The 23578-nt window shown below is 47.4% G+C and overlaps 2 protein-coding genes across 6 annotated transcripts in view; one reads left to right on the top strand and one right to left on the bottom strand.

The window, feature by feature from the left end:
- Positions 1 to 14295, bottom strand: part of LOC135978811 (uncharacterized) — a 22600-nt gene extending 8305 nt beyond the window's left edge. Inside the window, exons 1-2 of one of the 5 annotated variants that reach the window (XM_065579576.1) lie at positions 14124 to 14295; positions 13861 to 14069 (exon numbers count right to left, since the gene is read on the bottom strand). In XM_065579576.1, coding sequence (XP_065435648.1) covers positions 13861 to 13959 — 99 coding nt within the window. In that variant the 5' untranslated portion in view covers positions 13960 to 14069; positions 14124 to 14295. Of the gene's footprint in view, positions 1 to 13860 lie in introns of all 5 variants that reach the window. The other 4 variants (XM_065579578.1, XR_010596175.1, XM_065579575.1 and 1 more) reach the window with 4 other exon arrangements.
- On the top strand, positions 14269 to 23578 carry LOC135978812 (myb/SANT-like DNA-binding domain-containing protein 2). Its single transcript, XM_065579579.1, has 2 exons — positions 14269 to 22045; positions 22864 to 23578. Exons 1-2 carry the CDS (start codon positions 21508 to 21510, stop codon positions 23163 to 23165), a joined length of 840 nt encoding a protein of 279 aa, XP_065435651.1. The 5' UTR covers positions 14269 to 21507; the 3' UTR covers positions 23166 to 23578.

The raw sequence follows: 23578 nt of genomic DNA, 5'->3' as shown, positions 1-23578 counted from the left end.
TTACGCTTCCCACTGAGAGTAACTTTAGCACTGGCTGAAAATGAATATAGGGCTCAGGAAAGATGTAGGGGATTAGTAAAACTATGTAGCATTCCATTATATTTCTGGGGTACAAGTAAACCTTAACTCAGACTAGACACACAGCTGAGAGATGCTTGGATGAGAGCCAAACCCTTTGTACAACAGACCTTTTTCTATAACCACCTTTATTAAGTTTATTTATTTTAAGTTAGAGAATACCTTTTACTGAACTAACCAAAAGCATAGAGGATGTTGCTACTTAGAATCATGCTCTTCAGGCTACAGAAAACAAGCATTGTAGAAACAGACACAGGCATGAATTCAGACCAAATTCAATTAAAATAAAATAGAAGGGTCAGAAGAGAATAGTTAAAATAAATCAAATACAGATGTAGACTGACATGCCTCCTCTTGACAGCTGCCAGAATTACTATGACAGGAGGCTTTATTGAAACCCTTTAAAGTGAAAAAACCTAGGTTGTTTTGATATAAAATAGCAGTTGCTCCTCAATGATTTTTAAATTTTCCTTATTTTATAAAACAGATGCTCCGGGATGCTCTAGCATCCTTAAAGGCCCCAACAGAGCAACCTTCCTTCTGCTAAGGGCTTGGATTCAGCTATTTGAAGAGTTTGTGCTGTTCAGTCGGTTGTCTAAACATTGTTGGGGATAAGGGGTCTTGTTCAAAGGCAGTGCAAATATGACACCCCCACAAAGCAAATGAGCATGCTGCCCTCAGCACTCCCACACCCTGCCTGGTCAGCAGAGATCAAATCCCTGCACGGGATCAAGTGTTCCCTTCCCAATGGGTTTTGTGCTCCATTCCCTCTGATTATTTCTGTCCAGGTTTGCAGTTAGACTAAAGGTTTGGACTAATGGAGAAGCCACCTAGCATTCTATTACATAGTTATTTTAACCCTACTGTTAAGATTGGTTTTAAAACCTACTATGAGGTATATAAATCCAACAATATTTATGTATAAAAAGCACAAACTAGTCATAAAAATTCCTACCATTTTCACCTTGTAGGCATTCTCAGTAAGCCCTCCAAACAAGATCTCAGAAAGCTAAATAAAAAAAATATTTTAAGACTATTCTTTGGAAAGGGAAATCCCATTTGGAAGAGAAGAGGAATAAGACTGAATTGTTAGGTAAATATAATCGATAGTAACATAAAAGCTTTTTTTAAAAAGAAGGCTCTCGTCTCAAATTGTTTTCTAAACCAGATTTGAGCGTTTAACTGGACAAACCAGATAAGGTGTCTTAAACCCATTTTAACTAAACCTAATTTTAATTGAATTTAACATTCAATTCAGTTTGCATGGCACTTCCTAGTTCAAATGACATTACTGGTCTTATCAGACACTGACAAAGATTTCATATTAAAGACAAAATGGTCGTTGCAAGAGCAGGGATTCTGAGAGTAAAAGCAAAGACAATAATTCAACCACTGTTAGAATCTACAAAGTTTTACCCCTTCCAAAACAATTTTCAGTCTACTGACATCAGGATCCTTTGCAAATTTCATCAGATTCTCTCCCCGAGGTCTGCAAATTGATGCTTCTGGCCTTTTACTCCACCTCACTGACTAAGCAATAGTGTTTTTAATAGCTCATTTCAAGTGGACTCGGCTAAGGATGCTCAGAAAAATCTTCCAACGTCAACTCCGGAAAGAGAAGCATTTTGCATCTTCACCAAGTTTGCTACTTGACAGTGTGAAAAAGGCTGCAGAAGTTGCTTCTCAACATGCCATGATTAATTTCAGGTCTGATGTAAACAGAAGAGCGCAGGGGAATGAATTAGCACATGAAATGAAAAACAAGCAAACAAACAAAAAAACACACATGGGGCAGGAGGATCAGTGACAGGATACAACCTTGTCCCTGGATTTGAAGAAGGTATTACAAAAAGAAAGATGTGCATCACCTGAAAGTGTTCTCTATGTAGGAAGATATTAAATCCTCTGTACCCCCTACACATCCAGATTTTGTCCAGGGAAGTTAGAACATTTGCAGAAAGTATACTGCTCTCGACTGACATTCTGAAGCCCTATTCCAAGACTAATGATCAGGAGGAGCAGACTTACTGTTTTCATTCTTCAATACAAAATTACTTTTGCTTACGTTGTAGGTATTGTGGAACTAATTTTCAAGTGTGACTCTACAATTGACAGTAGATGTATAGATCCCTTCTCCCTCCTAACACACGTATCAGGTTTAAATGCCCACTTATGAAACCCCCCAAGCAGAGTCACATATTCCATGGCAAAACCACAGAACCCTGAGACATTCCAGGGTTGGAAATTCTGTGACATCTTCAACTAGATTAACAAATTAAGATTTTACTGAATATCAAATTGAATAGTACAATCAGAATATACCCTCAGTTGAATTCAGTTTTCTGCTACTCCATTTTTTAATTTTCAATGTGCTGCACAATTTGTACTGAAGACCAGGGGCGGCTCCAGGGTTTTGGCCGCCCCAAGCAGCCAAAACACACACACACACACACACACACAAAAAGAGCCGCGATCGCGATCTGCGGCGGCAATTCGGCGGGAGGTCCTTTGCTCCCAGCAGGATTGAGGGACCGTCCGCCGAATTGCCGCCGAATACCTGGACATGCCGCCCCTCTCAGGAGCGGCCGCCCCATGCACCTGCTTGAGAAGCTGGTGCCTGGAGCCGGCCCTGCTGAAGACAAATCGATGAAGTATAAAAATCAGGGGAAACCTGAAGGTTTTGGAAGCAGAGGAGACAGTTGGGACTTTTGGGACCTGAGAAGGTGAGTGATGCCAACATGATCAGCAGTGAAAGTTGCATTTTTAACTGCCATAATTAGGTTTCAAAACAAACACTAATTGAGATAATAGGACAGTTCGCACCTCAGAGCTAGTGTTCCTATCTTTCTGCAAACACTGCATTAGATACACTGTTTGCATTTATGTTGTTTTCTTCCCATCCATAAAAGGGCTAGAAGCTTTTTGTTTTTTAAATAAATAAAAAAAATACTCATTCTAGAACACAATTCTACAATAAATTGCACAGCCACAGAATTTCAGAGTACATAAATCCATGGCCACCAGCCTATACAAAACGTACAATTCCTGCTACGAGGGTAGAGCCAATTCCTGCAATTATTGTAGGTCAATGGATGTTTTATTAATGTTTTCAAATGGAAGCAGAATCAGCCCCTAAAAATCCAATATGACTGTAGTATGGAAAGTATTTTATCAATGTTCCTGAGCGACAGGGAATTTAGAATTTTCTGTGACACAACTAATTAATCTCTAGCATATAGTTTAAAGCATTATCACCCTGATAGTACCACTTATACCACGCTCTTGATTTTTAAATTCTATTGTAGAAAAAAATCCAAAGACCTGTTTATTCTTTATTAATCATCTCAACTTACTAGCATTTGCACCTGCACAGTAATACAAGACCTAAAGTTAGGTTTTTAGCCTATTAAAGTTTTGTTTAAAACAGCTTATCTCATGAATGCAAAATGCACTGTTCTTTTTGCTTCCTCAGCGAATGAAAACAAAATGACTTTGTGCATTTCCCAAAACTCATTGTTTTTGTCCCCATGGTCAGGATGACCCCCAGGGATTCCGTTCCTGGTGTGCTGACTTTAAGTTGTTTTCACATCCGCCTGTTGACACCATATACAAAACAGAGCTTCCAATGCTTAATCTACACATGAATCAAGGCCGATAGCTGAATCTACATCCATTTGTCTGGCAAAACCTGTTTGCCCGCAGATTTTAAAGCTTTTTTCGAGTACACATACACAACTCAAATATCCCATGTACATACATCTTGCAATGAATACGAGAATCAGTATGACAAATTTTTATTAGGTTTCAGGGTAGCAGCCGTGTTAGTCTGTATCCTCAAAAAGAACAGGAGTACTTGTGGCACCTTAGAGACTATTAGATGCCTCACACTTTACCTTCTTTGGATAAATACTAGGAGAGCAATATGTCGGGTGTAGTGAGTTTGTCAGATGTGCCAGAAGGTACTGTTACAGAACAATGAATCCTTTACCAGATGGATTCTTAGGATCTCAGCAAAACCTAAACATTGCTGTATTGAGAACCTTGAAGTGAAATTAACAATGAAAGGGAAATTGATTTCACTGATTTTCCCTGAAAGAGCTGAAGGAAATGAAAAAGGAAGTTGCATAAAGACTTAAAAAGCAAATAAGATATATTTTTTTTTTTTTAGCTTTTTCTAGTATTTTCACCTGTTAGAAATAATACACAGTTTAAGTCGATCAAAACTAAAGTATCTCAACTTCTACATTTACTTCAAATTACTCTAGTCAGCTTGATACCTCCCATCTCTTCCTTATTCTGTTTAAGCTAAATTATTCTACTCTTTTTAGTTTCTCCTTGTACACAAGATCTTTGTAGACCTTTTCTATTTCTATTACAAGATGTCCTCTGAGATAAAGTGCTATTTAGTTCTCAACATCAATTTTAGTTCACTACATCACCTGAATCTACACAGAACAGCAGTTCTTTTAACCAGGGATCCTTATGGACTCTGTTACATATCATTTAACATTTGTCCTTTTTATCTCAGAAATAATTCAAAGCATCAACATGTTTGCCTAAGTTGACATGGCAGACATCTGTTGACTTGTACACTCCAGTGTGCAATAGACCATAGTAATGCATTTGTCAAGCCTCTCCGCAAGTCTGGCTTAAATAGCACCAAGGATTCTTCACTAACAAATACTAATAGTGTAGCGGTTTTAATTTTTTGAAGATTTGGTTGCCAGTACATCTTAGGTTCAGTTTTAAGAAACTAATACCAAAGTATTGCCTTACCTTACAGCCTCTTATTTAATTGAACTGCTAATTCCCTATGGCCTTATTTGCACTTTGAGATGCTTTTGCTATCCCCAAAATACACCTGCAGCGAGTTATGGCTAGGATTTTTGTCCTTCAACTTTATAATAATCTTCTTTGGCCACTGAAATGCATATGGAGTGATTTCAGAATATTTCTTCTTCTTCGAGTGCTTGCTCATATCCATTCCATTAGGTGTGCGCGCGCCGCGTGCACGATCGTCGGAGAATTTTCTACCCTAGCAACACCGGCGGGTCGGCTGTGGAGCCCCCTAGAGTGGCGCCTTCATGGCGCTGAATATATACCCCAGCCGACCCGGCGCCCCCTCAGTTCCTTCTTACCGCCCCTGACGGTCGTTGGAACTGTGGAGCGGGGCGTAGCTGTTCTCCACTCTCCCTAGCTTATTCCGTTATTCACAGTTATAGTTATAGTTCTAGTTGTATATAGTTAGATAGTTGTTTATTCACTTTGTTAATAGTTGTTATATAGTTAAAGGGGATTAAGGGGGTTGTCTCCCCCTTTTTTCCCCCGGCGCATAGCCGGGCCCATGCCCAAGGCTCCCGGCTTCAAACAGTGCGCCTCCTGCGCTAAGCCTATGCCAACGAGTGACCCGCACGACTCGTGTCTGAAGTGCCTGGGAGAATCCCATCAGACAGATAAGTGCAAGATCTGTAAGGCCTTCAGACCGAGGACCAAGAAGGAGCGGGACTTTCGGCTCCGGCAACTCCTTATGGAGGCGGCACTTAGCCCGGACGCTCCATCGGCGCGTCAGGCCCCGGCACCTAGCACCTCGGTGCGCAGTGCCCCGGCGGCACCGACCATTCCGACCACGTCGGACAAGCCTCCACGGCACCGGACCTCGTCGGCACCGCACTCACAACAAGTGCCTCGGCGCCGCTCATCATCCCCGGGACATAAAAAATCCCATAAGACGGGGACTGCCGTGCCGAAGACGCCAGCTCCCCCGGTGCCGGGGGTAGAGCCGCGTCCGCCTGTGGAGCACCGAAAACAGGTGCCTCCAGCACCGTCGACTCCGGCTCCGAGGCCGTTGAGTCCGGTGCAGACAGGGTCACCACCGCGACCGGCGGTGATACAGTGCCTCCCGTCAACCCCAGAGACCTTCGCGACGGCGAGAGACTTGATCGCTCTCACGGAGCCGGCACCGCCCCAACCACCGGCACCGTTGGCCCCTCGTCCGGTGCAATCCAGGGGGAAACCTGCCTTGATGCACCCTCCATCACAGGGGCTGGAACCACGGCACCGGTCCAGGTCCCGAAGCAGGTCCCCACGCCGCTCGCAGTCCCGGCGCCGGATATCACCTCGGCACCGGTCGTACTCGCGGCCAAGATAATCGTCGCGGCACCGCTCTACGTCTCGGCACCGCTATGATCGTCGGCACCGATCTACATCGACACGTAGTTCTCGGCACCGATACGATCGACGTCGAGAGACCGCTCCCGGCACCGGGCCTATTCAAGATCCAATTCCAAGTCCAGGTCGGACTCCCGGCACCGACGCGGTCGTCGGCACCGATCCCGATCTCGGTACCGTTCGCTGGCACCGCACAGAGACCGTTCATCTCTGGACCAGCACCGTACGGCACCGTACCGTCCGGAGCTCGTCTCGGCGCGGTCGGCACCGCCATGGCCATCTCGATCAGTGTCCCGCTCCTCCGATGGGGCATCGAGATCGGCATACCCCCCTCAGGGACAGGCCGATGATCCGGACATGGGCCAATGGCAGGAGGTAGCGGAGGATCCCGCTCAGGGACCTTTGCACTGGTCGTTTTGGACCCCGTGGGCGTACCACCAAGCTCAAGGGGCTCCACCACCATCAGCCTCTCGCTCGGTGCACTCTGAGCGAAGGGCCCCAGAGTCCACCATCTCTCGCCCTCCTCCGGGGGGCATGGAGGCTTCCGTGCCCACACCACCTGACGTCCTGGACCCAGGGGCAGGTGATGCTCCGCTCCAAGGCTCATTGGACCAGGCCCCGCCCTTGGATCCCTTGCCACCTGAGGCATCTTCCTCATTTTCCCCAGATGAGGCAGTGGCGGGCACAACGAGCACGGGTCCACCCCCGATTGATCTCCGGGCACACCAGGACCTATTACGTAGGGTGGCACGTAATATGGACCTTCAGGCGGAGGAGATAGTGGAGGTGCAAGACCCCATTGTGAACATCCTCTCTGCAGATGCCCCATCCAGAGTGGCGTTGCCTCTGATCCGCACGATCCAGGCTAACGCCACTACGATTTGGCAAACTCCTGCCTCTATCCCACCCACAGCGAGAGGGGTGGAAAGAAAGTACTTTGTCCCCTCAAAGGACTATGAGTACTTGTATACCCATCCCCAGCCGTGTTCACTGGTGGTGTCATCAGTGAATGCAAGGGAGCGCCACGGTCAACAGGCCGCAGCGCCCAAATCGAAGGAGGCTAAGCGCCTCGATTTGTTTGGCCGTAAAATTTATTCAGCCGGAGGGCTGCAACTTAGAGCGGCGAACCAGCAGGCGCTCCTGAGCCGCTATAACTTTAATTCCTGGAACTCCATGGGGTAGTTCAAGGAATTGGTTCCCCAAGACTCCAGGGAGGAGTTTGGGGCCTTGGTAGAGGAGGGTAAGAAGGTGGCTCGGACCTCCTTGCAGGCCTCCTTGGACATAGTGGACTCGGCTGCGAGAACCCTGGCTTCAGGTATCGCTATGCGGAGGATCTCCTGGCTCCAGGTTTCGGGTTTGCCTCCGGAGCTGCAGCAAACCCTACAGGATCTGCCCTTTGAGGGACATGGATTGTTCTCAGACAAGACGGACTCTCGTCTGCAGAGCCTCAAGGATTCGAGAACAATCATGCGCTCCCTGGGGATGCATGTTGCGGGTCCCCAGCGCAGACCATTTAGGCCCCAGCCTCAACGTTTCTACCCCCCTCCACATCGTCAGAGACAGGACTCTGCCAGAAGGCGGGGGCGAGGTGGTAGGAGAAGGTGGACTGGCCCTCAACCCGGTCAGAACCAGGGGCCACCAAGGCCACCTTCAGGCCCCAGGCAGAACTTTTGAAGGTGCGGTCGAGGACGGCGCCCCAGTCATCCCCCAGGATCCAGCCCCCTCCTTTCGGGATCGCCTTTCCCATTTCCACCGTGCTTGGTCCCTTATAACCTCGGACCGTTGGGTCCTTCGCACGGTGGAGAGAGGATACGCTATCCAGTTTTCTTCATTCCCCCCCTCCCACCCCCCCTCCCCGTCCCTCTTCAGGGACCCTTCTCACGAGCAACTTCTTATACAGGAGGTTTCCACGCTCCTATTGACGGGGGCCATAGAGGAGGTTCCATTAGAGTCAAGGGGCAGGGGATTTTATTCCCGCTACTTCCTGATCCCCAAGTCCAAAGGGGGTCTGCGACCCATCTTGGACTTGCGCGGACTCAACAAATTCGTAGTAAAGTTGAAGTTCCGCATGGTCTCTTTGGGGGCCATTATCCCTTCCCTCGATCCTGGAGACTGGTTCGCCGCCCTCGACATGAAAGACGCATACTTTCATATCGCAATTTACCCGCCTCACAGACGCTTCCTGCGATTCGTGGTAAGCAAGGTGCACTACCAATTTGCAGTCCTTCCCTTCGGCCTATCCTCGGCCCCAAGAGTGTTCACGAAATGTATGGCTGTCGTGGCAGCATACCTTCGTCGGCAAGGGATAACGGTGTTCCCGTACCTAGACGACTGGCTGGTACGCGGTCGCACCAAAGAGCAAGTTCGAGCTCACGTCCACATAATAGTGCACACATTCAACGAGTTGGGCATCCTACTCAACAAGGACAAATCCACATTAGAACCTACCCAGAGAATAGAATTCATCGGCGCAGTCCTAGACTCCAGACGTGCACAAGCCATCCTGCCAGACAACCGCTTCTGTACCATCACGAGCCTTATTCAAGGGCTCAAGGCCTTCCCAACTACCACGGTGAGGTCGTGCCTCACCCTGCTGGGTCACATGGCTTCCTGCACGTACGTAACCAGGCATGCCAGACTTCGGCTTCGCCCACTCCAGACCTGGGTGTCATCGATATACCGCCCACATCGGGACAGCCTGAACATGGTGGTCACGGTCCCGAACTCGGTCCTGACCTCCCTCACCTGGTGGCTAGATCACAATGTGGTTTGCGAGGGGATGCCATTTCACGCCCCACAACCCTCTCTGCACCTGGTCACAGACGCTTCATCGCTGGGTTGGGGCGCCCATCTCAACGAACACCATACCCAGGGCCTGTGGACTGCACCCCAGCTAGCTCTGCACATCAATGTTCGGGAACTGATGGCGGTGCGCCTGGCGTGCCAGGCATTTCTCAATCTCCTACGTGGCCGCTGTGTGTTAGTTCTCATCGACAACACCACGGCCATGTTTTACATCAACAAGCAAGGAGGAGCACGTTCGTCAATTCTATGCCAAGAGGCCATTCGCCTGTGGGACTTCTGCATCGCCCACTCAATCCATCTCACGGCATCGTTCCTCCCTGGAGTCCAGAACACTTTAGCGGACCGACTCAGCAGGTCCTTTCAGACGCACGAGTGGTCTTTCCGCACAACAACGTCAGCCCGTTCCGACGTGGGACCTCAACCTGGTTCTTTCCAAGCTCACAGGTCCTCCATTCGAGCCACTGGCCACCTGTTCACTTCTGTACCTATCCTGGAAGACAGCCTTCCTTGTAGCCATCACCTCAGCAAGGCGCGTTTCTGAACTCAGGGCGCTTACATCCGAGCCCCCTTACACAGTTTTCCATAAGGATAAAGTGCAGCTTCGTCCACATCCTGCCTTTCTCCCTAAGGTGGTTTCTCCATTTCATATCAACCAGGATATATTTTTTTGGCCCGAGGGCCACATCTGGGTATGGAAATCGTATGGCAGGCCATGAATGCGCACAAAATTAGGGGTTGGGGTGCAGGAGGGGGTGAGGTCTTCAGCTGGGGGTGCGGGTTCTGGGGTGGGGCTGGGGATAAGGGTGCAGGAGGATTGGAACTGAGGAATTTGTAGGGTGGGAGAGGGATCAGGGCTGGGGTAGGGGGTTGGGGCACAGGAGGGGATGAGGGGTGCAGGCTCTGGGTAGCGCTTACCTCAAGCAGCTCCCGGAAGCAGTGGCATGTCCTCCCTCTGGCTCCTATGCGGAGGCACAGCCAGGCAGCTCTGGCTGCCCCTACACATAGGAGATGGAGGGGGAGACATGCTGCTGCTTCCGGGAGCCGCACGGAGCGGGGCAAGCACCCAACCCCACTCCCCAGCTGGAGCATTGCTCTCCACAACAGGTTCTCAGACACTATGGTGACAGGGGCCTTAAGAGGATTACATCAGATCTTCAGTGAAAGAATCTTGTTTTCATACCACTCGAGAAGCATATTCCGACACTATATAAAGTCAGCTAATGAAAACACGCAGCCCACCTACTCACAACTGAGGTTGGGACCCTACAGTGAGCTCCATGTGGGAGATGTTCTGCTCAAAAAAACCCTATCCTGGGGCCCCTTTTTGAGAAGTCTGTACATGCCCAAACTCAATCTTGGGAGAGCAAAGAGAAAATAAAAAGAATTCAGACATGAAAAATGGGACCAAGGAGACAGGGGGAAATGCTCATAGCAGAATAGGCTAGTGTTTCATTTAGTCAAGTATGTGGCCTACAGATGAGGAGGAGTGAAGGGGGGGACGGAGAAACAGGATGCTGTTGTACCTTGTAAACTTGAAAGAGCTAATTTCTCAGCAATAGAAATATGAGACGGGATCAACCAAAAAAAACTGACAAAAAGAGAGGAAACTGAGGAAAAAGTAAATGAGCAGAAAAGGAAACAAATGGAAAACCATGATGGAAACAGAATTTAGATTAGTGAAAGTTTCCTTTGTACGAACGCCTACGTGTGATGTTATTCTTTGGAAAGCATCCTACAACTCTTAATCTGAGAGGAAAAAAAGGAAAAGTCAATATTAGCAAGCTAGTGCTATTTAGCCTGGAGTCAAATGGTTTCCTGTTGTTCCTCTTGGGCACTGCAGATTAATGGCTAAAGTGGATGTTTGTTAGCCACAGGCAGTTGCAGGTACATTAAAAACCTAAAAGGATAACAGTCCAAAAGGCTCAGGGATGTGTATTAATTAGGCTCCAGAAACTGGTTTTAAAATGGAGACAGCAAGTATCTATTTACAATGACAATGCTATGGGATGAAAGCTTCGCAGAAGTAAATCAATCATGTATGTGCAAGGCATGTTTTGCTTTGTCTTTGGCATTTGACCAAAGGAAAGCTATCATAATTAAGGAGTTTAAAAGCAAAAACAAGAGAGACCATATATATATATATATATATATATATATATATATATATATGATTCTAATTTAAAAAATCTAATTCACTATATTCGTTTTTGATAAGGATATCATACTACATAGCTGCAATAGCAAAAAAATCTTATCAAAATATTTTCCCATTAAAATTTAGTATTTAAAAAACCTGTTTTTAATGTTCTTCCATCTAGCATCATTTCAGGAGACAAGAAGCAAAAATCCTGCACATTTTACCTTAATGCTTTGTTCAAATACATTCATTCAATGAGATGTTTGTTGAATAAGGTCTGGTGTTTGGATTTTAAGATGTTGCACTTTGGGCTGCAGTTGCATGAGAATTCTGGAAATCAGGCACTAGCACAAAGTGAAACTGACCTAAAAGCAAGTGTAAACCAAGTGATTTTGACACTTTATTCCCACTGTCTAAAATTAAAAGTGTAAACTTCATAAATTAGATGTTTTAAAAATTCATTATTAATCTTAGGTATTTAGTAACACAGGTCAGGAAGCTTTTTAAAAAGCAAACAATTTTTAACCTGACAATGTACCTAGGAATTACTTTGTGGAAGTTCTATGCCCTGTGTTGTACAGGAGGCCAGATTAGATGATCATAATGGTCCCTTTTGGTTTTAGAATTGATGACTCTCTACATGAAAAATGATTAGCCAGATAAGCCACAATATTGGATCCTGACTACATTCTAGAATTAAATTTTAGTGTTTTGTGAAAACTGGAATAGTTGTGCAGCCCTTTTGGTGCCTAGTTCTATTTTTAAAATAGCATGCTACAACTCCAATCCCCATGTTTAATGTTGAAAGAATGACGTAAGTCTACATTTACACATTAGTTTTCTAGATTCAAGACAAATAAAAAGTTACAATGGCCTCACATAATTCCGTGTAAATATACTTTAGGAACATGGATAATTACCAGTATATTGTTTTTAAACTCCTTGAATGTCAATACAAGGTATTCTTCACTTCTTGTCCCAAGCAGCTGTGCATGTGCTATTAAGCAGTTGCTAGGTTTCAGGTGACTACATTCAGTACTAGCCAAAATATTCTCTTTACAAAGAGTTCTGACAATCAATGAAATTTATAAGAGCTTTGATATCCTAAAATGAGCCAAATCCTACAAAAGCTTATCAGATGCATGCAATTTTGGCTTCAGCAGGAGACAGGTCTTTGCAGGATCAAGCCTAACAATGGAACTCTCATATCAAAACAAATTAATAAGCCATCTAGTTTGTTATCAGGGACAACAGCCAATACTCAATGCTTCAGATGAAAGCATTCCAACACCATAATGCATCTAATTATGTAATACCATTGGATACTCTGGCTCATTGACCCCAGCTGGTGGTGAGCTTGTGCCATGAAGTATTATAGCCTTTATTTTTTTTAGGCTAGACAGAGTAAGTGTAAATGCTATCCCTGTTTATACAGATGCCTAATCCTTTTTAGTATTTACAACATTATATTCTACAGTAGTGTATTCCTTTAGGTTAGTTACACATTGCATTAAAAATATGTTTGCCCATTTAAATTTTTTGCCTTTTTCATATTGAATGCCCCCCTCGGAACCTGTCAAATCACCACAAAGAGTTTCTTATGTTGTCCTTCTACATTAGGGCCAGATTAATTCTCTCTGGGATTTATCTGAAAAGAGAAACCATTGAAGTGTTCGCTTCGCCACATAAAGCAATGCATTCAGTAATTTATCTGCCAATCAATGCATTTATTGCCAATCATCAACATTCCCCTTAATATCTTCTTATAGACTGCATTATGTGCTAAACAGATTACAACAGAACATAGTGTTTACTCCCATCTGTGATTCCAGGATCTTCATATGCCACATTCCTCCCCCCATATATTTTTCAAATGACTGCTCTCACCCTTCTCCCTTGTTGCATGAGAGCTCAGCTCATCACCATCTGAGCAGTCGGACAACCTCATAAAAGGAGCATCAGTTACTGGGCAAGGGAGAAGGAGAACTGGAATGAGATGTCACGAGACCAGATCTGACACTTATTGGCAAAAAACAAGAGAGATGAGGAGGATAAATACATTACCAAGAGCAAAGCCAACTAATGCCAAATTAATGTGTCCTCAGAGGGAACAAAGACACCCACACCCACACAGAATGGTCATGTTTGTTTGTTTTTTAAATGTCTCATGACAGCAGTATCCAGTGGTGACTAAAATACACTTTTTTAAGGAACAGCAAAGTGCACCTTAGTGGGATCAAATCTGCAAAGGGTGGTGGAATGTAACCTTCCATCGGAGAGCTATCGGCCAATGATGTGATAACCAGTGATCTGAGAACACGGCATAATGCCCTTTTGCGCAATCCAGTCACTCCAAAAGGCAGACACGCTGCCTATAGCGCATAATAAGTCTACCCCCCGCGGGCGGTCATACTCGGGTCTAATTCCTGGTGGCTGGGTTTAGAGCAGGGCTAACGGGGGGGGGGGGGGGGGGGGAGGGGAAATCTGTGGCTTTTGATTTACAGGGGGTCAGACGAGAGGATCTGGTGCTGCCTTCTGGCATGAAGCCCTCCCCCAGCTCCCAGACACGCGCCTACACGGCAGCCCCCAGACACGCACACACCACGGCTCAGCCCCGGCCGCTCCCGGGCAGGGCACACACACGCAGACACCCCCGCCCATCGGGTACCCACCTTGTCCCAGCTGAGCCATTGCCCGACCGCCCTGTCCAGCTGCGCGTCCCCGGTGCTGCGGGCGATGAGCAGGTTGGAGTTGACATCCCCGTCCCCCATGGTGGCGGCGGCGGATCGCACGAGCGGCGGACGCTGGGGAATCACCTGCCGGCGCCCAGCACGGCCAAGGACATCGCCGGGGGGGGGGGGCGGGGGGCGCTGCTCGGTGCCTCAGCCGGGGACCCGGACCCCGGCGCGAGCCGGGCTCACGCGGCGGGCACTGCGGAGCTGCGGGGTTGTGCGGGCGCGGGGACAGACCCCACCCAGTGCAGTCCCCGGCCCTCCCGCCGCCAGGCTGCGTCGCCTCAGAGCAATGGTCCCTCGGCTGCGCACTCCGCGAGCCGAGCACTATCAACAACACCGCCAGCCGGAGCCCCGCCCCTTCGCCGGCCCCGCCCCCAACAGTCGCCGCAGCTGCGTTCCAGGCCACGCCCACCCAGAGCCAGCGGCACCGTCCCGACACGCGCGCTCCTGGCCCCGCGCCCCGCCCGCCTCCGACTCCGGCCGGCGCTGCTGCGTGCCCGTCCCTGTACTGCCCCTCTCGCGGTGCCCCACGGGAAACGTAGTTCTCCCTCCCTTCGCGGGTCGAGATGTGGGAGGAGAATCGGGAGAGTAAGGGACTCCAGTTCCCGGCAGTCCCTGCTCTCTCTCTCGGAGTTGGACGCCGCCAGTGTTTAGGCGGCTAGGGCTGACCCACTGTGGGTGCCCACCAGGTGTTCCCGTCTTGGTCAAAGACCATCTCACGCCAATGGGAAACCCCACCTTGATGGCAGCAGGATGGGGCCTAGTGAATCATAGAATCTCAGGGTTGGAAGGGACCTCAGGAGGTATCTAGGCCAACCCCCTGCTCAGAGCAGGACCAATCCCAACTAAATCAAGTGCACACACCACCAGTGATGTGCAGCCACCTCTGGGGCAGGGAGCAGCTGCTGAGCACTAGCCAAGCGTTTAGGACAGGAAGTGAAGGTCTCAGAGCAGCTGAGTGAGCTCAGCGCTTGGCAGGCAGGATTCCAAGAGTCCATCCCACTTAAGAAGGAAAGCAGAAGGGTTTGCCATAAGTAAAGCATAGCTGTTCCTCTCACAAGCATGCCTGCCCAGCAGGTGCCCTGAGCCTGGGTATCGAGGTGTGTGTCTGGGGGGGATATAATAGAGGTCTATGAAATCACAAATGATGTTGAGAAAGTGAATAGGAAACTTATTTACCCCTTGGCATAACACAAGAACCAGGGGTCACCCAATGAAGTTAATAGGCAGCAGGTTTAAAACTAACATAAGGAAGTACTTCATACAATGCACAGTCCAAATGTGGAACTCATCAGGGGATGTTGTGAAAGCCAAAAGAATAGTGAATCAGGTTCAAGAAAGAATGAGATAAATTTCTGGAGAATAGAGCCTTCAATGGCTATTAGCCAAAATAGTCAGGGATGTAACCCCACGCTGTGGGTGTTCAACTGTCAGAAGCTGGGACTGGACAATGGGTTGGATCACTTGATAAATTGCCCTGTTCTGTTCATTACTTTTGGACCATCCGGCACCAGCAACTGTTGAAAGACAGAATACAGGACCATGGGTGTGACCCAGTAGGCCATTCTTATGTCCGGAAAAGCCACATCTATGAGCAAAGAAAATCCTCTCCAGTTGCTTTTATGTTGGCTCAGAACACGTAGTAGTCAGTTGCTAGCTAAGGAAAATGAGCATTTATTGCCAGTTACACTGTCATCTGTTCTACTTGCAAATCCCTAGAACAGCTCTGTGATCCAAATAGACTGTTCTCATCCGCCTCCCAGCAAGTGAGGAAAAAGTCCTTCATCTAAGGAATAAATCCTTTGTTCAGCAGCATTTCCAGCTGTGCCTCAGCTGGAGTTAAACCACCACAAAAAGAAAAGTATAACTGATGTTCCCTCCACCCCCCCCCCGCTCAGGTTGAATTTGCTCACATGCCCTATCAATTCCCCACTAAGCCACTGTAGTGATCACATCTCTGCAGCACATCCTTGCTTCTGTTTCCATAGCGATAGGAGGCACTGACTGCAGAGAAATGTGATGGTTTCAGTCTCTGGCCAAACCATCAGTGCAGGAGGCGGCAATTGCGGTTTATGAGCTGTGCAGGGAAACAAAAGCCTGACCTGGTAATGTCAGTCTAGGGACTGGTTGAAATCAAGGGAGATAAAAAAGAATGGGGATATCACAGTTGTGGGTGTAAGAAATTCATGGTGGGGAGCTAGAGAATGAGAGGAGTAGGGAGGAGAGACAATGGAGGGATGCAGTGTGGGTGGAAGAAGAAGGGAACAGGACCAAAGAAATGTGGGAGACAACTCAAATGGGAGGCAGGCAGCTTCAGTTAAATAATATGTACCAGGATAACAACAGAAGCTATTTAAAAGCTTGAGATATAGGCGGGAGCTATCCTAATTATGGTTTGGACCAGTCTCAAGTATTTTGAGTCAGCTTCCTGAGACACCCTGTTTTCTGGCTGCTGGATACAACTGATTCCCATTCAAGGCAATGAATGTGGCAACGGAGTCAGGCCGGAGGATTTTGGTCAGCTGAAGTTATAAATCCTGGGGGAAGCTACCATACACACCCTACAACTAACTTGACAACAGTTAGGCTGCTGGTGTGCTGACAACATTGCCTGTCATTCTGACTTCTTGTGCTCCTCATCTGTTTATATCTGTCTGTTGTCTCTTGGTTTGTACTTAGACTGTAAGCTCCTTGGGGCAGGGACCGTCTATTTGTTCTGCCTAGTACAACGGGGCCCTGGTATATGACTCGGGTTCCAAGATGCTACAATAATATAAATAATAATAATAAAACATACCACTGTAGGAAACTCCAGAAATCTAGACCGTCCCTTTCCCTTGATTTCTTGCTCACAGAGCCTGGGGTGACACACCTGCATGTGACAATCACCTGGAAAGCAGAATGTCATTTATAAATAAAACAACTCAATGGAAGAGGAAAACTCCGGTTTATTTTTATTTGCTCTGTGGACATCCGGGTCTCACAGCACTTACCCACAGCACTGGCCACAACATCTAGGGTCATGTCTGGAACTCCTGGGAGCCATCCAAGTGTCTCCAATACTAGAGTATGGCCCTTGGGGTTGTTAATGGAGCAATGGTTTCTTTTTCGAGAGCTTTGGATGTGAAGTACCATGCACAGTTTGAGGCTCGCTGGTAGAAAACAGATGAAAGGCATCTGGAGGGACTCCAAAGCAGGGCAATAAAATAAAAGGCTTTCCGGCTGTAGCGCTTGGAAGGGATTAAGGGGATTTTATATATTCATCCTAGAGAAAAGAAGACAATGTGGTATATGACAACTGGCCCGATATATGTCAGGGTTAATAGCACCAAAAGGGGGGAGGAATTGCTGAAGCTGGTTAAGAGGACTAATGCAAAGAAGCTATCCTAAGGCTAGATTGCATCTGTCCCTGTATAGATGTGCAAGAGAGACAGAGGATGTAGGATTTCCACTCTCTGTCTTGCCCTGCATAGGGGCCAGACACAATCACAGTCCTTGCACTCAAACAGGACACAGGCTGCCTCAGGCTAGTGACCACATTGGTATTAGCCTCCCCAAGCAGGGAAGAGATGGCCCCTGATCCTTCTCCACGCTAGCCAGGGACTGACCCCATTCAGGGCAGAGCGTATGCTGCACCTTGTAAAACGGTGTAATAGAGGCAGCCTGGAAGCCCTGGAAGAATTATTCCTATAAGAGGGGGAGGGGTCAGCCAGAGGGGACTGGTGCTGCCCAAAAAGGGCGATGCTGGTCAAGTAGGGTGGCCGAGGGGGCTGGGATTATGCTGAGTCAGTATATCTCTGCTACAGCCTCCACCAATGGAGCTTCAGCAATAGGAACACCCCCTGCCCCTCCCCACAGACACCTCCCCCAGTGTGGTGGGTGAGGTCAGTGGTGCAGAGAGATGCAACTGACTCTCATTTTAACCCAGTGCTGCAAACTCTCACGGTTTTAGCTGGAAAAAGTGAACGCTAAATGCTCAGAAACCAAAAGGCAAGTACAAAGAACCCAGCTTTTATTATTTTTGTAAATTTGATGATTTTTAACCTAATCTTACAATTTTTGGAGTCAGACACATGGTTCTGAATGTTGGAGATTGGCAATACGATAAACTTGTAGAGCTGAATCAAGCTATGAGGGGAAAATGTAACAGTAAAGTCCATTGTCCAATGGGACAATTAACTGAGAAAGGCCAAGGAAGCAACATCCCTAGAGACAAACATGAACAGACTAATTGGTGTGAAAAGATATGTACACCTGCCTGGTAGTTGGGAAAGTAAAGGTTCATTGACTCTCTGTCCCAGAGCAGAATATACAGCTGCCAACTCTCATTCACCAGGAATTGCCAAGGAGCAAAGCCACTGTAAAAAGAGTGTGTGTGACGTCTTGCTTTCTGTGGGTTTGGATCACTCTGGTACCAGGCACCCTATTGCTAGCTACTCTGATGAAAAGAGAGACTGGCCGGCTGAAAGGAGCCTTGTATGGATGTTCAGCACCTCTAAAGCTTCTCCTTCCACTTGGTGGCAAGTGGCTTGCATTTTCGCAATAGGAGGATGTGAGGTCTGGCCTTGTTGTCATGAGGCTAGGAGTGGCCATGGTGTGTAGTGTAATGACAGCTGCAAAGAGGTAGGTGACCATCGTTTAGGCCAAAAAAAGTTTTGTTTTAAAATGCAAAGAAAATAATATCTTTGAAAAATGAAAGCTAACATATCATTTAAAATAATAAACTTCAGGATTTGCAAGTATATGATCTAGTGAACAAGCGCTTACTGCTGTTCCTCAGTCAATGGGAATTTTATCATGACTTCAGTGGGACTACAATTAGGCCAAAAGGTAGCAGTATCATATAACTAACCATTCTGAATAGTGATGCATCATTTTTTAAGTTTTTTAAATGTATTTTACTTTTCGATAAGTGTAATACATATTAACAACACAGTGATATGGTCGTTAGTCAAAATTCAGTTGTACATGCAAAATCAGTTAGTGTAATCCAGGAAATCATTATTATGGGCTGGATCCCTACATCATCTGGGGTAAATTGGGATAGCACCGTTGACTTTAATTAAGCTGCTCTGATTTACATTTACAGCTGAAAATCTGGTCCTGAATTTACTAGGTACTTTTTTTTTATTATGGCCAGTGTTTTCATTATAATCCCTCTGTATATTGTTTATTCCAGATTCTTTAAATCCTATTCAGTATTGGTCTCCCATAATGTTTCCATTTACTTCCCTTCCCACCTTCAGATTTTCTTAGCAATCAAGATCATGCAAGATAAACACAGTGGGTCTCTTGAGAGATTACATGCCAGCAGAGTCAGCAGTACTGTACATACCCATGCCCTTGTTCTGCAGTGCTCCTTTTGTCTCATCATTATTTATTTAACCTGCGTGCCCCATGCTCATTCTGTGCCTCTCAGTTTACACGGTAATGATACTGTGGTAACACAGTTCCTTTCTTTGTCTCTCTAACAGTAATGTGTTTCCAGAAACCCAGTGCAACCTTAAACCCAGACTGTAACAGCATCTCAGCCAAATGACTAGCATGCTGCAGAGAGGACTAATGTCACTTGGTTTCTGAATGAAGCTTCCAATCTGATCTGGGGTCAGATCATCTGTGCTTTGTCTCAATGAACCAGCAAAGGCCTGGAGGGTGCATCACAAACAAAAGGAAGAGGCAGGGAAATGTGAAGGACTCTATAGTAATGGGCAGAGGGATCAGGAAACAGCTTTAGAATTCTGCAGCTTAATTCTGATGGGCTATTGATGTCAGCCTAGCAAAGAACTAATCCTGCCCCCATACTGCAGCTAATGACACAATACCCACTGACTTTGCTGAAAGCAGGATTGGGACCTAAATACACAGATCCAACAGAATATATGAGGTCCTGTTTGAATCCACCAGTTAATATTCTGCCACCAGATTGCAAGGAAGGTTGGGATGATTTCCCGGCCTGTGAGTCAATCACATCTGCTTTCTAGATACTGGTAATCACCCTGCCAGAGAGGATGTCTCCTGACAACTCATACCAATACGTCTCAGGAGAACTGGGGTTTTTTGCTTTTTGCTTAACACCGGGAGTTACATTCTGCTCTCGCGTAGAGACCTGCAACCCTGCCAGCAACAGAATGTGACCCTGACTCCTCAGGTTAAAGGAAGTTAGGATTCAGGATCTCCCTGCCTCCTAATCCTGTGCTCTGACCATTAGAGTAAATTGCATTTTATAGGTTAGTGTGACTGAGTATTTAATCTAGGCTTTAATCAGTGGCCGCATACGTGGACTAGAAGTATTTACAGGGAGCTAAATAGTGCAGTAGGCTAGTGTGCTAGCCTTTCACCTCTGGAGACCTGAAAGAAGACTTGGTTTAGGTCACAAATGAGTCACGCTCTTACTAGCAACGTAGTTCTTAATGGCCGTTTTGTCCACATCACAAATACCACACAGTTCAGCATGAGGCCCAGTCTCTGCTGAAGAGGCCTAGGAGTGGAATGGCAGAGGGAGGGGTAATGTAGGTTATATGACTGAGGTGCATAGACAGAGCAAGGTGGAGATTCAGAGTTGGTTGTTACAGATCATGGCACAATGATGTGGAAAGGTGACACAATACCTTTTTCCTTCCTGCTCCGTTTATCTTCTTCCCCTCACTCTTTGCACTGGGCCTTTTGTCAGACTGCCCCTGTGCACAGAGCAGTCTCCTTGGATTCATCTGACTAGAAATCTCTTTCCTTCTGCAAATTCCTCCTTAAAACCCAGCTCGCCACGTAATCCCTCCCATCTTCTTGTCATCACCAATAACCCTCACACCCTCCTTCACCTGAATTGTTGCCCAATGTCTTCCCCTCTCCCAGGGCAATCAGATGGGGTGGAGAGGCAGAAGCCACTCCCTCCTGGGATTCCCCGCAATCCCCCATTTATGGGAAGTGTTCTGGGTTCCATAGCGAGGCTCCTCTTTTTGTCACTGGAGGAGATGAGGTAAAGGAGAAAAGAAACCACCCAGGTGGTAAGAGATTCACATAGAGGAGTGTATGAGGGGGCAGAGCTGCACCGCTGGAATAGTGGCAATGCATAATGGCTTGGAACCAAATCCTTTCCCTCACTGCCCAAGTCAAGAGGGGCAAGAAAGGCCGCTGAGAAAGCACACTCAGCTTCAGCATAGCCACTCCATGCATCGACTCCCTGGGGAAGCCTGCTCCACTTAGGCCTGGTCTACACTACGGGTTTAGGTCGACTTTAGCAGCGTTAAATCGAATTAAGCCTGGACACGTCCACACGACGAAGCCCTTTCTTTCGACTTAAAGGGTCCTTTAAACCGGTTTCTTTACACCACCTCTGACGAGGGGATTAGTGATAAAACCGTCCTTTGCGGGTCGGAATTGGGGTAGTGTGGACGGAATTCGACGTTATTGGCCTCCGGGAGCTATCCCACAGTGCTTCATTGTGACCGCTCTGGACAGCACTCTCAACTCAGATGCACTGACCAGGTAGACAGGAAAAGACCCGCGAATGTTTGAATTTCATTTCCTGTTTGCTCAGCGTGGAGAGCACAGGTGACCACGCAGAGCTCATCAGCACAGGTAACCGTGATGGAGTCCCAGGATCGCAAAAGAGCTCCAGCATGGACCAAACGGGAGGTACGGGATCTGCTCGCCATATGGGGAGATGAAGCAGTGATAGCTGAACTCCGTAGCAGTAAAAGAAATGGCAAAGTATTAGAAAAGATCTCCAAGGCCATGAAGGACCGAGGCCATAACAGGGACACACAGCAGTGCCGCGTGAAAATTAAGGAGCTACGGCAAGCTTACCACAAAGCCAGAGAAGCAAACGGAAGGTCCGGGGCAGAGCCGCAAACTTGCCGCTTCTACGCGGAGCTGCATGCGATCCTAGGGGGTGCAGCCACCACTACCCCAACCGTGTGCTATGACTCTCTCACTGGAGAAACACACAGGGAAGACGGTTCGGGGAACGAGGAAGATGAGGATGGAGGTACTGTAGGTAGCTCACAGCAGCAAGGAAGCGGAGAAACCGGTTTCCCCAACAGCCAGGATATGTTTGTTACCCTGGACCTGGAACCAGTAACCCCCGAACTCACCCAAGACCCTCAGGGCACACAGGAGACCTCTGGTGAGTGTACCTTTGTAAATATTTGTAAACATTACACATGGTTTAAAAGCAAGCGTGTTTAATGATTAATTTGCCCTGGCAATCGCGGCCAGTACATCTACTGAAAAAGTCTGTTAACGTGTATGGGGATGGAGCGGAAATCCTCCAGGGACATCTCCAGAAAGCTCTCCTTTATGTACTCCCAAAGCGTTTGCAAAAGGTTTCTGGGGAGGGCTGCCTTATCCCGTCCGCCATGGTAGGACACTTTACCACGCCAGGCCAGTAGCACGTAGTCTGGAATCATTTCATAACAAAGCATGGCAGCGTATGGTCCCGGTGTTTGCTGGCATGCAGACAATATCCATTCCTTATCTCTCTTTGTTATCCTCAGGAGAGTGATATCATTCACGGTCACCTGGTTGAAATGGGGTGATTTTATTAAGGGGACATTCAGAGGCGCCCGTTCCTGCTCTTCTGAACAGAAATGTTCCCCGCTGTTAACCACGCGGTGGAGGGGAGGGGTGAAGTGATCATCCCAGAGAATCGTGTGTGTGTGTGGGGGGGGGGTGGTTTACTTGGGTTTGTGCCGCATGTTAACCGGGAAACCTCTTTTTACATTGAAAACCCATTTTAAATGGACAACCCAATTCATCCTTGATATGGGAAATGCGCTGCTGTTTGCAACCTTTCCCGCATGTTAAGAAGGTTAAAAAAGCCAAAACACTGTGGCCTACCATGGCTGCCTGCAAGCCGAAATATGCGACCTTGTAATGAAAGAGTGTACCCATTGTTCTCTAAAATGTGTCCTTTTTAACCACCTCTCCCTTCTCCTCCACCAGCTGCAAATGTTTCTCCTTCGCAGAGGCTAGTGAACATTAGAAAGAGAAAACGTAGGACGAGGGACGATATGTTCACGGAGCTGCAGATGTCCTCCCATGCTGATAGAGCACAGCAGAATGCGTGGAGGCAGTCAATGTCGGACATGAGAAAAGCACAATATGAACGAGAGGAGAGGTGGCAGGCTGAATGGCGGGATGAAAAGAGCAAGTGGCGGGCTGAAGACGATAGGTGGCGTCAGCTTGCAGACAGACGGCAAGAGTCAATGCTCCGTCTGCTGGAGCATCAAACTGATATGCTCTAGCCTATGGTTGAGCTGCAGGAAAGGCAGCAGGAGCAGAGACCGCCGCTACAGCCCCTGTTTAACCAACAGCCCTCCTCCCCAAGTTCCATAGCCTCCTCACCAAGACGCCCAAGAACACAGTGGGGGGGGGGCCTCCGTCCACCCAGTCACTCCACCCCAGATGATCGCCCAAGCATCAGAAGGCTGGCCTTCAATAAGACTTAAAGTTTTAAAATGCAGTGTGTCCTTTTTCATCCCTCCTCCCCCACCCACCCCAGGCTATCTTGGCAATTATCCCCCTACTTCTGTGAGGAACTAATAAAGAATGCATGAATGTGAAAAAACAATGACTTTATTGCCTCTGCAAGCGGTGCTCGAATTGGGGAGGGGAGGGTGGGGTGGTTGGTTTACAGGGAAGTAGAGTGAACCGGGTC

Source organism: Chrysemys picta, unplaced genomic scaffold (genome assembly GCF_011386835.1).
Source record: "Chrysemys picta bellii isolate R12L10 unplaced genomic scaffold, ASM1138683v2 scaf458, whole genome shotgun sequence".
Lineage (NCBI taxonomy): Eukaryota > Metazoa > Chordata > Testudines > Emydidae > Chrysemys > Chrysemys picta.
The sequence above is the reverse complement of the archived record's forward strand: the minus strand, read 5'-3'. Positions and strand labels throughout refer to the sequence as shown.